Source organism: Danio rerio, chromosome 6, assembly GCF_049306965.1.
Source record: "Danio rerio strain Tuebingen ecotype United States chromosome 6, GRCz12tu, whole genome shotgun sequence".
NCBI lineage: Eukaryota > Metazoa > Chordata > Actinopteri > Cypriniformes > Danionidae > Danio > Danio rerio.
The window spans coordinates 27,652,501-27,666,500 of NC_133181.1; the positions used below are offsets into that span (position 1 = coordinate 27,652,501).

Here is a 14,000-nt window from a genome sequence, read left to right on the forward strand (position 1 = left end):
TTTTACGTGACTAATGGACATAGGAATGGAAATTATTTTATTGTGCCACAGTTTGAGGCAGTTAAGTCTTTTGAGGTGCTGGAAGCTAATGACCTCTTCAATGGTGCGGATGTTGTTCGATTTTAAGTCCAACTCTTGCAGGTTGGTCAAGCTAAAAATTGCATGCGGTATCCTCTCCAGTTCACAATTGTGCAGCTCCAGGTCAGAAAGGTTCATCATCTTTTTCAAGCTATTTAACACCAAGAGTTTAGTACCATCGTTGTGAACCACAAGTTTGATCAGGTGGGGTGATAAGTCTGTAATGTTAGTTGGGATCTTGGTAAGGTTGCTCTTCAGATGTAGGACCTTTAGATGCCTCAAGTCCCTGAGGGACTCTAATCCTATCATTTTGTTATTCTCAGAGTTCAAGTTTCCCACCAAGTAGAGCTCTCTTAAGTTCTTCAGCATGTAAACCCAAGTGGGAATCTCTGCTACATCCGTAAACTTGACGTGAAGGCACCGGAGGTGATCGCGGAGGAAACTGAATGCAGTCTGTTCAACTTTGGCGGGACAGTGGTAAAAGTGCAATTCGGTGAGGTTTATCATCTGGGAAATTTTTGCTGTGATACGTGCCTCTGGGATGAGTTCCAGTTTTAGGACCTCTATATCAGTGAGGTCAAAAACTGCATCAGGAACACCCGAGAGCATGAAAAGATGCAGCTCAAGTTTATCCTGTGCATTGCGAGTCACGTGTTGCCGTAGTTTCTCAAAGGTCCACTCATGATTTAAGCTGATTTCCCTCAGTTTGTTCTCGCTTACCTCTGAGAGAAAGACACCAAAACGTTTCGAGTACAGCTGGTCATACTGGTCGACCATGTGAAGGAGGAAAGCAAAGTCATTTTTCACATCTGGGATGTCACTAAAACTGCTTTCTTCTCTAACCTTTTCAAATGAGTATTCCTTAAGTGGCCGTCTAAACAGCCAAAAAAGAGTGTAAATGCAAACCAGGCCATAAACGAAAATGAGGACAATGTAGCTAACAAGGAGCTTTTTCAACATGAAAGCCATGTTGTGGGTGCATTTAAATTTGTTGTATCCAGTCAAATGCTTAATTTCTGGCTCACAATCATGGTCGAATTTAATGGAGGTGACAAAGGTCATGGTGTAACACAGAATTAGAATAAATTTGACAGTTTTAATAATAGTTTGAGCTACATAGAGTTTGTAGATCGTGTCGCTGTCTTCGACATGTGTGCGAAATTTCCTCACTTTCTCAAAAAGGGCTTTAGCTTGCTCTCCATCTTTCTTGTCAAGTATAGTCATGCTTGGAACTTCAATGACAGGCTTCTCTGCAGAAAACTTAATGCTAGATTTTGCAAGCATTGGCGTGGACTGATTTGGACTTCCCTCCTCACTGCTGGTTGAAAGATGCTTTGGTAATGTAGAGGCTCCAGTCAATCTCTGTTTATTCTCTTCTGAGTCTTCACAGGCCGTCTCAGACAATGCTTTGGTTGTCCAAGGAGACTCAAAACACTTACCCAAAATAGACACAAAATGCTCAATTTTGGAACTGGTCTTTGGATACTTGAACCAAAAGTTACTGCTTACCATAAGAACAATTGTGTGAATGAGAGCTAGATATGGAAAGTACTTGGAATACCATGGGAGGGCAACATGGTAGCACATCTGATTTACAAAGACATACTGCTGAAAATCCAGATTTGTTCGTAAACCCGTGGGCTGAGGTTGCCTGACAGCAGACGACTGTGGGAAGTGTTGGACAACACTGTCGGTTTGTTCGTTGCTTGCTAAAGGTGCAGCTGCCAGTGTCACATGGCCTCCTCCTGTCCCTGAGCCAAAAGCTTTGCCTGGTGGCCTTTCTGTGGGCACAGGGGCTTGGTCCTCCAATGATTCTAGAACAGGAAGGCAAACCACCTGATCTTTGGTTATCTGCATGGTCCCGGCAAATATGGCCAGCATAAGCATGACCACACCCAAGTAATCCATAAAGACGTCCCACCATGGTTTCAGTATCTTATAAGTCGGCTGGATATCATTTAGAGAGGCAACTTCTGTGAGGGTAAACATTCCTAAAGACATAAAAATCAAGTGTTTAGTATATAGTATTTTAAATGACAAATAAAATCTAAATTACAAAATAAAAAAAGAAAACATATTGGTTCAGAGATATTCAGAATAAATAGTATTTTATGTATAAGACAAAATACAAAACAAAATCTTACTCTAACTTGAACAAACACATCTATAATAACGTATACACGTCCACAAAATATTTTTTGCAAAAGAAACTGAGATTAAAACATATGGTACAACTCCCTGTGATTAACTGTACCTGGATAATTAATTTCATAAGATTTTACAACAAGTTTTTCAAGTTTTCAAAACATGTTGCATGTTGGTAATAAAGAGTAAAATAGCTATGGAATTCTTAACCACTATAATCGCCATGGCTGCATGGTGTCAGTAAATGCGCATGTGTGTGTACTGCAAATGGCATTTTTGTGTGACTCATCGTTTCAGAAAGGCTTGAGTAGACTCCACCACAAATACATCAAATAAACTTACTTGATATTTTTGACTAGTGATATTTTGTCAGCTTCATCCATGTCTCTATCACTGATGGCTGTTTATCTGACATAACACGAGTAGCAGACATGCGCATCAGAGCAGTGGACAGGGAGAAGCAGGTCATTTGGATTTAAAGCCACGGGCTACAAAAGCAGCTACATTGTCACAGACACCACAATGGGCAGATTCTGTATTATGAAATAAATAGCCTTATGGGTATTTTGAGCTCAAACTTTACAGACACATTCTGAAGACACCAAAGTCTTATCTTACATCTTGTAAAAGGTTACATAACAAAACATGTTTGGCCCTTGTCTGGATGCCAGACTTGGTCCAGCCATGTACCGTAATTCCAAGCAAAAGCTGACTGAGCAGGCCATAGCTGAGCCAGAGATATTTTGCTATGTGGGTAGAAAAATATGATTTTTAGCTGAGTAACTGTATATAAACAAAGTAAGATTTATAAAAAATAAATAAATAAAAAAACATGATCTACTACAAGTGAAGCATTAGCACGCAATGCTTTATATCTTATAAACACAACCAAACCTTAAAATACACTGTTGACCACCACTTTAAATAAATAAAGCATGTTCAATGTTCAAAATTCATATAACATTATTTCACTGATTTCCACATGAAACTGAGCTTCGTGGGAAAAAAAACATTGTTTACATTTTCACGTTTTATCTTAATTATTATTATAATTTTTTTTCTTAATTATCATAATTGTTGAAGGCCAAAATCAAAATTGAATTTCGATTAATTGCACACCACCAACTTATGCCTTTTCTGGGTGGTACTGAAAAAAATTACAAGTTGTATATCCCATATTTTGCATTCTGACAGATGGCTGAGTACTTCTCTTTAAAGCATATAAAACACATCGGACGCGAAATTTTAAGCATTGTTTTCTATGCGTGTACTAGTGCTGCAAGTTGGCATCTCTCCGTATAACTCAGCAGCATACAGAAAACCATGTAAATAGTTTTTTTTTTTTTTTTTTTTAAATAGGAATCCCACATGTATAGTATTAGTAAGTTTAATATAAGCTTAGAAAAAAATGTAAAAATAAGATAAACTATTATCATTGTTATGTATTGTTGTTATGTAAACATGACAAGTTAAATGCAGCGTATGTCATGCATATAATGATCCCATGTGCATCACAACAGTCAATATTGTTCAGATTTTAAACTCACAGGACTTCCACATAGAACATTCTTTTATTCTGTATGCCATTTCTATGTATTGAACATTAGGCAAGTCCAGATTTTCATTGTATGAAACCTTTAAGCTAATAAACAAGCCACGTGTTTCAACATTGCACTCAATCCTATGTGAAATACAGACTTGACACAACATAAGTCTCATTCTCATATTCCATTAAATCGATGTACAAATGCAAGGAGTGGCCTAATACACCACTAAAGATAACAAATGGTTCCATCGCTTGGGGAGACACCCTAGTGTCTCTGTCCCAGATCACTTTCCACAGCACAGAGCTTGATCAGTGCTGAGGCACTAACGCACTGCATCAGACTTCCTTATTAAATCATCAGCTTTAGTGGGTGTATACTATACAGCATGAACACAATAGTACTGCAGTGGTGAGCCTGGCCAAAGACAATGTTGTCTTTACTATCAAGTTGCAAGACCCTGCTCTAATATTCAGGCATTTTGCAGGGGTAATATTGATGTTTGGAGCTCAACTTTCACTTTGCGAAGACTTACCCATAAACATCCAATAAGCACAATTGAATGACCTTCTCATTGTCAAGGAACAATTGACTAAATGTCATAATGACTAATTAACTTGTATTTCACTTGGCTAATCAAGCTGTTATGTATATAAATCCTAAATGTCAAAGTTTTGAATACGATAAATCCATTACTGGATTGAGTTACTCTCCTCGAAGCAGTGTTTTATTAAATCACATGCAGTATTACTTCACATTTTTCTTTTTTCCATTGCACATCATTTACAGCCTGTGAGATCTACTAATAAAACAGTCTAGACTTGCTTCACAAGACAATCACATTCCTTTCAGTCATCACACCAACCATTCAAGTCACAAGCCCTTTGTTCTTGTGCTTCGCCTGTCCTACAGATCTTCCATTCAAGGCTCACTTTGGCTTTGATGTTAGCATGTCAATCGTAAGGAAGGTGCAAGAATTTAAGTTTAAAATACTTTTTTTCAGTAGAATTAGTGCATGTACAGGTGCACTGAAGACAACCTATGAAGTGGTACATTCTTCTTCAGTTAATGCAATAGCTTTAAAAGTAGACTTTTTTTTTCTCTGCATTAATTAGCCTCTAATTTAGTGCAATTACACAACAGCTTATTTAGTCAAGGCAGACTGCCGTAAACAACAATTACTACTTTCTTTGTATGTTGCCATGGGGTTTGAAAAGCACTGATTTCTCAAATGGCAAAAAAATAATTATGTACTGATGCATAATACATGAAGGCACAGATAGAGAGTGCATTCAAATCAAAACCCAAATTCTGGCTCCATGTTCTGTTTTGGCAGATCTGTCGTTTTATAAGTGTGAACATCTGTAGAGCTCATCACTTCTTTGATGGTGCTTCATTGCAAAATACAAACATCAGCCCTTGGAAGTAAAAATGAATACGAGTCTATCAAATAAAGAAGAAACAGAGCACAGCCACCAGCCAGACTGTGAATAATATTAAATCACCTAATAAATATAACGTCAAAAGACTGAATCAACAAGACTTTAGAGAATGTCTCAGAACTGCTTTTCCACAGCGTACTTAAAATAATTCTGTTCTGTGAATTCTGTGAATTGTTAATTCTGTGTAATTCTGTGAATTGTTCACTGCACAATACATCAAAATTATTGAAAAATTGCAAAATGTCATATCCTAATATACAAATCACAATGGCTTACCAGTGGAGCAAAGTGTTAGTGGTATTTATTTTTATTTTATATTGGTTGTAGTAGTATTTATGGGTGTCATAGTGGTGCAGTGGGTAGCATGATCACCTCACAGCAATAAGGTCACTGGTTCGAACCTCGGATAGGCCAGTTGGCATTTCTGTATGGAGTTTTGCATGTGAATGTTTTTCTCGTTTTGGCGTGGGTTTCCTCCGGGTGCTCCGGTTTCCCCCACAGTCCAAACACATGCACTATAGGTGAATTGGGTGAGCTAAATTGCCCGTAGTGTATGTGTGTGAATGAGTGTGTATGGGTGTTTCCCAGTGATGGGTTGCAGCTGGAAGGGCATCCGCTGTGTAAAACATATGCTGGATAAGTTGGCGGTCCATTCTGCTTTGATGACCCCAGATTAATAAAGGGACTAAGCCGGTTTACGCAACATTTTATCTATATATATATATATAACTCATCATTCAACATACATGACACACCAGTCTACTTTGTGTACCTCGCGTGATGCATATGGAAGACTTCACAAGTCTGCAATTAGCTACATCATGTGACCTGACATCAATCAGTGAGAGCGAGTACAAATTTTTTCAACACTTCAACAAGCCCACAAATGCCAAAAAAAAGCCCAAAGTCTGGCACAGTCTCACTTTTATTTTTACTTTTATATGATGTGATTATAGAGTATTTTTATACTTTGCGTTTTAATATAAAGTTTGCATTTGCTTCTTTGGCTTCTGCAGTTTAACATTATGTGGGCATGCTTAAAAATAGTTTCAAGATTTTCAAAGCTAAAAAGCAATACAACACAGTAATGGCTTATTTGCAAGATGAGTGTATAAAAAAACTAAATGGTCTGTGACCCTTACTGCTTTGATGGCTTTGTTTTGATGCTCTAATACATTAATCAATATGCAGAGTTCAGTATGAGACAACATCAGCATTGTGCAAACAATTATATGATGAAGTGCCTAGAAAACCTGTTTGGGTATAATTTGCCATTTTGTGTTAGTTACATAGACATTATTTACATAACATATGCAATATATGAAGTAAACAAATGTTTTGTTTGGAAATGAATTGTTTGTGAAACATAAGATCCCAAATACCACAATCTACAGAGGAAGTCAGAATTATTAGCCCCCCTTTTAATTTTTTTTTCTTTTTTAAATATTTCCTAACTTATGTTTAACAGAGCAAGGACATTTTCACAGTTTGTCTGATAACATTTATTCGTCTGGGGGTAGTCTTGTTTGTTTTATTTCGGGGAGAATAAAAGCAGTTTTAAATTGTTTAAAAAACATTTTAGGGACAAAATTATTAGCCCCTTTAAGCTATATATTTTTTCCGATAGTTTACAGAACAAACCATCATTATACAATAACTTGGCAAATTACCCTAACCTGCCTAGTTAACCTAATTAACCAAGTTAAGCCTTCAAATATCACTTAAGCTCTACAGAAGTGTCTTGAAAATAATCTAATCAAATATCATTTACTGTCATCATGGCAAAGATAAATCAGTTATTAGAAATGAGTTATTAAAACTATTATGCTTAGAAATGTGTTGAAAAAAATGTTCTCTCCATTAAACAGAAACTGGGGAAAAATAAACAGGAGGGCTAATACTTCAACTGTATGTGAATTTCTGATTGTTTGTCTTAAAATATTTAGTCTTTACAGTTCCTTAATTGAGTATATTTTATAAATATAGATAACTTGCATGAAAAAATAGCTGGGATCCAGAGTAATAAATCTGAGTGCATAACTAATTGTGGTCGTTCATAGTATTTTAGTGTTATTTTTATTTATTTATTGTTATGCCTGACTGAGTATAGTGTTATGATGAAAAGCCTTAATTTTCGCCTCACCTGGGCAACGCAACCCTAAATCAAAAAAAAAAAAAAAAAAAAAAAAAAAATTCACAATTGCAATCATGGCTAGCCTAACTTAACCTCAGTCTAAGCTCTTACCCCATAACTAGGTCACAGCTGCAGCTGTTGTTCTCATTTGTTGTCTCCAACAGAATTTTTAAATGGCAATTCTACTAACCAATCCTGTCTCTTCTTGTTAGCCAGCAGATTTCAGTGTTGGGCAACCATTTGTGTGTCTGCATACTGTACGCTCAGCCTGCTGTAGGTCAGTGTGTTAAAGTAAAGCATTATTGTTATATCATAGCGTGTGTAAATGTAGACTTAGGAATTGAACATCTGTCCATGTCTGCCAGGTCAAGTGTAAGAGATCAGAATCAAGAATATCAAGGTCAGCAAAAATGCTCAACCTGTTATCAGCAAATGTGTTTCAAAATTATGAACAACAAGTGGTAAATGGAACACTTTTAATGAACACTGTTCAATTGTAATAATTGTATAAACGTTTGCCAAAAATTGTGTAAATAATGAGGCAAATTATGTAAGGTTTATTATGTAAAATTAAACGTATGTAACTTCTTACAAGAGACCTAAAAAATAATATAATTTATTATAAATTAGCTTGTGTAAGTTAACTGTTTGTACAGTCAATACAGTGTCTCCAGTCTTCTCTAAAGTGTCCAAACACCTTGCTCTAGTCTAAGCTACTCTGAAGATCTTTATTAAAATAATGTTAAAACGAAATTCAGTTTATTTAATAATTGTGTGCATAACGTGTTTACTTACTGTCTCAAATCAACGTCATCAAACGTCATCCATGCACCAATTTAATTCCTGAGAAACACATTTCATCCACTTGTCCTTGCAGTAATATGGACAAATATGCGGTCCACTCGCGTGGGAGACGTCATTTTGATCGCATTTACGCCATTGTCTTTCTATACCGGGTCACGATATATAAACGACAAAGGTTTACTTTCCGATATCGCGTAAACTGCGAGCAGAACGCGATTTACAGGAGCGGACCGGAATATTCCCCGTGAACGCAGTCCGGTGTTTTATCATGTCTTCGTGGTTCTGTGGAGATTAACGCCGCTCGGGCAGGAAACCATTGGAGGTCTGTTGTGTTAAAGCGGAAAAGTGTCGGTACAAAAGGACAACTTACTAATCATTTACCCGAGAGGGCTTTATGCACATGTAAGGGTCCCCGCTCATCTCATTATTATGGTACATTCAGTGCCGCGCGCACACAGCAGCGGAGTCAACCAGTCTACACCAGTTCTGTACACTGCATTTCCGCCACCTTTACACCCCACAAACACACACTTGCAAGCTAATACATACCTCAAAACAGAGCTGTCATTTTAAAAACCTCAAAGCATCACCGACATCCATGCGTGCGAAATGACGAGTGAGAGAAATGTGTGTAATATAAACAGAAATCTGCTGTCAAATAGAGGAAGTGTATGTGGGCGGAGCTTAAGTTTACAGGAGGATTTACGCGCGAAACACCTGACCGGTGTTCTTTAAGTTACTAAGCAACCAAAGCTCGTTTGTTACAGTTGAACTGTTCAACGGTTGAAGACGTGTTCTAAGAATTGTGTCTAAATCATAAGAAAATGCTCAATTCTATTGAGCTCGCCCTTTTTAACTGGAGGTCATCCTAATTTTGCCATAGGGTTATGCTTCAATCCCTTTTCTAGAAGTTGTATAAAATATAGACAGAGATTTTTGTGAAATCCCTAATATTTTAGTTTCCCTATTTTAACACATTTTCCATGTTAGATACATTCTGCTCTCAAGCCAGTTTTTAAGGATTTACTTGTTCTTTTAGTACATTGTAAAATAAATTGTGAAAACAATAATACAATAGTTTTATTGATAATAATAACAGCAAAAAATAATAATAACATATTATAACAATATTACTTATTATTTTACTATTACTACTATTAATAATAATTATAATAAATAAAACTTAAAAAATTAAATATCATTTTTTAATTGGAAAAAACAATTTTTGTAAAAAAAAAAAACAAAAAAAAAAAACAATTGTCATTTTTTTTAATATGTTTTGTTAATTGAGCTAGTTTTTCATGTCAAGTTGAAATATTTACCTTTTAACGGTATAAAAATAAGGTTATATAATTGTGTTTGTGACCCTAAAGGGATAGTTAACTCCCCAAAAATATTTTTGTCATCATTTACTCATCATCCTCTTGTTCCAAACCAGTTTGAGTTTGTTTTTCTTCTGAACACAAAAGATGAACTAAAGAATCTTATAAAAAGATAATAAATAACCAGCCATTGACTTCCACGGTCTGTTCCTAGGATGTTCATGGCTGTTTTTACCCTATTATTCTTCACAATATTGTAATTGTTCACATTTAGATATTGCTTGATAATAAAAGCAGGTTTGGTATGCTGTCCTAGGAGAGAACCCTGAGCTCAAAGACAATGAAGCATAAATGAGCATAAGGGGGTACGAGATCAGGTAGTTCTTGAGAGCCTCCCCTGCTGAGGACGAAAGGAGGTGGATGAGAGCACTCCTCAAAAAATAAAAAAAAATGAAGGTAATGCTAGACAGACTTATAATAATATTTATTTTTACTTCTTCAAACTACTTAATTAAAATTAGCTGAAACAACAATTCTTGAGATTTCACTGGGACAACTTTTTGTGTTCAATCCACATACATTTGTTAAAAGTGTTAAGTTAACTTAAACGATTTGTATTGGGACAACAGGAATGAATTTTGTGGAACCATGCATTTTTTACAGTGCAGGCTATTTATAGTGAGTTTGGAATATTCCAATTGGCTCACTAATGATTACAGATGAGAGACCAGCTGCAATCAATCATATGCTCCTCTTAAAAATTAGTTTATAAAACTTCACTTAGTTTTGTGTTCAACAAAACAAATTCAAGTTTAGAACCACTTGAGTGTGAGTTAATAATAAGAAGACTGTTATATTTCAGTGTAATATCCCTTTAAATAAAGAAGGCAAAAGATATTCAAAAATGGCCACACAATTCTTTAAATCAAAACAAAGCAAATTAAAAACACTCATTGACAGGCACCATAAATAGATAGCAGTAATCACTGTCAGTTTTCACCAAAAACGCATGTCATTGCAAGTCTTGTTTACATCTGAAATCTTTTATTTTTCACAAGCCAGCCATATGGTTGCAAATAAGATTAGAGACTTTGGCCTCCCCCCCACCACCAGATCCTGTGGGTTTGCTTGCATCACATGAATCTTTTGCTTTAAGTCAGATTGAGCATTAAAATGCGGGTTATTGTGGATGTTTTGTTTGACTAGCCTGCACACACAGAGGGAGACAAAGGACTGATAAAAGAAAACCTCACAGATCCAAGTCTCAAGTTTGATTGAAACAGAGGGTGACAAGGTGAATCTCACATTCCAGTTTGTGCCGCCGGCAAATTCTGGATACATGAGGACGTTTCTTGGCACTCTCTTCTGCAGTAATGGTTGAAGCTAAAGGAAATACTGTGAAAGATTAGCTTAGCTTTAGCTTTGATGGTAGTCATATTTTTTAATGACAATACAAAAGTAAGCCTGTGATAAGCAATAAAGATTTTTTTCTGTTTTGATTTTACAACTAAAGTTTGTATTCTAGCATCAGATTTTTTCAAATTGCAAACTTGAAAGGGTGGTTTTTCCTACATCCAGATCTTTGACAGCTGCTGCACTGGGCCTCTTCATGGTTGAATGGAGAACATCTTCCCCTCAGGGTACATTTTCAAGATCATATTGCAAGGTCAGCAGCTTATAGTGAAGTTTAGAACTTTTCTTGAGTTGTCTTGAAAGTAACGAATCTTAGACCTGCAAACAAAAATCTCAACAGACAACAGATTAATGAACCTGTTTGCACTATATATTAGTCACCGCTATATGCTCAATTTTGCATTAAAGGGATAGTTCACCTAAAAAATAAGAAAACAAATCTTCATAATTTACTCACACTCAAGTGGTTCAAAATCATTTTAAAATATTTATTTTGTTGAACACAAAAATACATATGTTTTAGAATGTTGTTGGGGAACAAATGTCATTGACCCCATGGTAAAACAAAAATAGATCCTTTTTGTTCAACAGAATATAAAACAAACCGATCTAGAACAAATGGAGGTTTGAGTTAATGTTGGCAGAATTTACATTTTAGGGTGAACTATTCCTTAAAATACAAAAAATAAATTAGAAAAAAAGCATAAGTTAACCCTCAAACCGCTTTTTAACATGATTCTTGGTGTTAAAAAAGATTCTAAACCTTTGTAAAGATAAAAAGATATTTGAAACATATTTTAAAAGCTAAAAACCCTTCAATGAGAATTTAATTTATATAGCAATTGTTTCTGGAACTCTCTTGGTTAAGAATTCTGTTGCATTAATTATACATAAACTGAAAAAAAAAGAACTGATAGCCAGCACTTGTCAGATTGATAGCACATTTCAATGAAACATAAATTAAAACTTAAAATAAACAAAACATTCAAATAAAACCAACAGCAACACACAGAAATGAACAGGAGTCTTCTGTTTAATTATTTTTCATTGATTTTCAGAGCAGGATCGGGGTTGAAGGAAGAGTTCAAGAATGAACACTATTCATCATTCACTAACCCGGGTGTTGTTTTAAACCAGCATGCCTTTCTGCAAACCCAAGAAAAACATGGTTTTTCAAGGTTGTACAAAACGAAGATAAATAAAAATTTACTTTGATCTCTGGTAAATGCATCTGTTGTGCTTATTGAAACAGCAAATTATCCAGTAGTATCCGGATGCAGCCTTTATGATGCAAACTGAGATTGCATCACTCAGCGATGCAATGTCAGACACAATGCACTCAATAGAGTGAGTGATGTCACTGTGATGGGGAGGGTTAAGGTGAGCACATTAAAAAGCATTGGATGCAGCTCAGATTGCACTGCACCAGGTCTGCATCCAGACCCCCTCTCTAATATCAGTCATCCGTCAGCTGTTATTCTGACTGATATCCAGTTCAGAAGACACTTATAAAACCACACCAATCATTTTTTTGCTTATTCATAGCAATTTGATTTTATATATTAACCAAGTGTGTAAATCCAAAGTTCCTACTGACTTCACTTATTATTATTCCTATTCACTTCACTTATTTCCAACTAAAATTAAATACTGAATAGAGTACAGGATGCATGTATTGCTCCTTCTCACCATCTATCTTTAAGAGCAGAGGTTAAGGATATTCTTCCAAAGCCATGATCAAATCAGACAAAGAATTTCCTTAGAGCAAAGCAATTTTTCAGATATTAAGACAATTTTACCCCATGCAATACGTTGCCATAACAAAAAAAAGGCAACGTTAACAAAATTAAGTGACAACTGAGAACACATTATGACATTATAAGGACAGTTCACCCAAAATTTAAATGTCATCGTTTCTTTAACCTTGACTTGTTCCAAACCATTTAGAATTTTTATTTATTTTTATTCTGTTAAACAAATAAATATATACTGATAATGTTGTAAACCGGTAACTATTGACTTGCATAGTAAGAAAAATAAATTATTTTGTGTTCAAAACTAGTTTGGAACCAGTCCAGTTTGAGGAAATGATGACAGAAGTTTTATTTTTGTATGAACTTTCAGTGAATGGCTGTATTTTTTCCTAATTAAATTCTGTGCATTAATAAGTTTTATTAAATTTGTACAGTAGCCTACACTTCACTGTATATTCATACAAAACAGAAAACATGATAGCCAGGAGCCATTATTAAGGAGCCATCTTTTTAAAAAGCATTTTGCTCTTAAATTGCGTTAAGTTCAAGGAGGCCATCTTCTGTCCTCTGTGGTCTGTAAAAGGAAAGAGAAGAGCATATGGCACTGGAACAGCATCAGAGCGAGTAAATATTGACTTTCAGTAATAATATATTGATCCTCTACAGTACTACTGTTGTCCCACCAGGTGGCGCAGCCGCGTGTTTTCTTGCAATGAGTCAGCCAAACTACATTTGGTCTGTGGAATCCTGCATATTACGTGCGGACATGGGATCCGGCAAAATTTAGACATGTCCATCAAGCTGGCAACACATTGTCGTTATTCACGCTATTTTAGGATGCCAGAACTTAAGCGCCTGCCTCAGATCTTTACATGGTGTTGTGTTTCAGGGTGGTCATTAAACAAGATATGCTCTAAATAAAGGGATTCACTGTATATGCGCTAGTCAAGGTCATAAGACATGCCACAAAACCATGCGAAATCTGTATTAAAAAAAAAAAAAAAAACAGTATTGATTATAAAAGTCAAATAGCTTACTGTAGCTTGAAGCTGATAATACACAAAGCACTTAAGCACATGGTACAAACGATTCTACTTTTATACAAATTTAAGTTTACCCTCATGTACATCATATATACATAAAGATAAAATCCATATATATTTACATGTCTTTTATCCTTAAAAGAATAAATCATCTTTAAAAAAAATAAAAAAAAAAAAGCATTACACACTTATTCAAAACCTATTTGAATTTCTTTTTTTCTGTTTAACACAAAAGAAGATATTTTGACATGTTGGTTGCTGCATTGACTTCCTTATTTTAAAAAAGAAGTCAATGGGTGCCAATAACCAGCATTCTTCAAA

General features: G+C 35.5%; 1 protein-coding gene across 2 annotated transcripts in view; it reads right to left on the minus strand.

Moving 5' to 3' along the window:
- lrrc8db (leucine rich repeat containing 8 VRAC subunit Db) overlaps window positions 1-8,839 on the minus strand; it is a 10,690-nt gene extending 1,851 nt beyond the window's left edge. Inside the window, exons 1-2 of one of the 2 annotated variants that reach the window (XM_005168740.6) lie at window positions 8,139-8,839; window positions 1-2,069 (exon numbers count right to left, since the gene is read on the minus strand). The exon at window positions 1-2,069 is cut by the window's left edge and continues 1,851 nt beyond it. In XM_005168740.6, the coding sequence (XP_005168797.3) occupies window positions 1-2,067 (2,067 nt within the window). In that variant the 5' untranslated portion in view covers window positions 2,068-2,069; window positions 8,139-8,839. 2 annotated transcript variants of the gene reach the window in all.
- Between the last annotated feature and the right edge of the window lie 5,161 nt (window positions 8,840-14,000).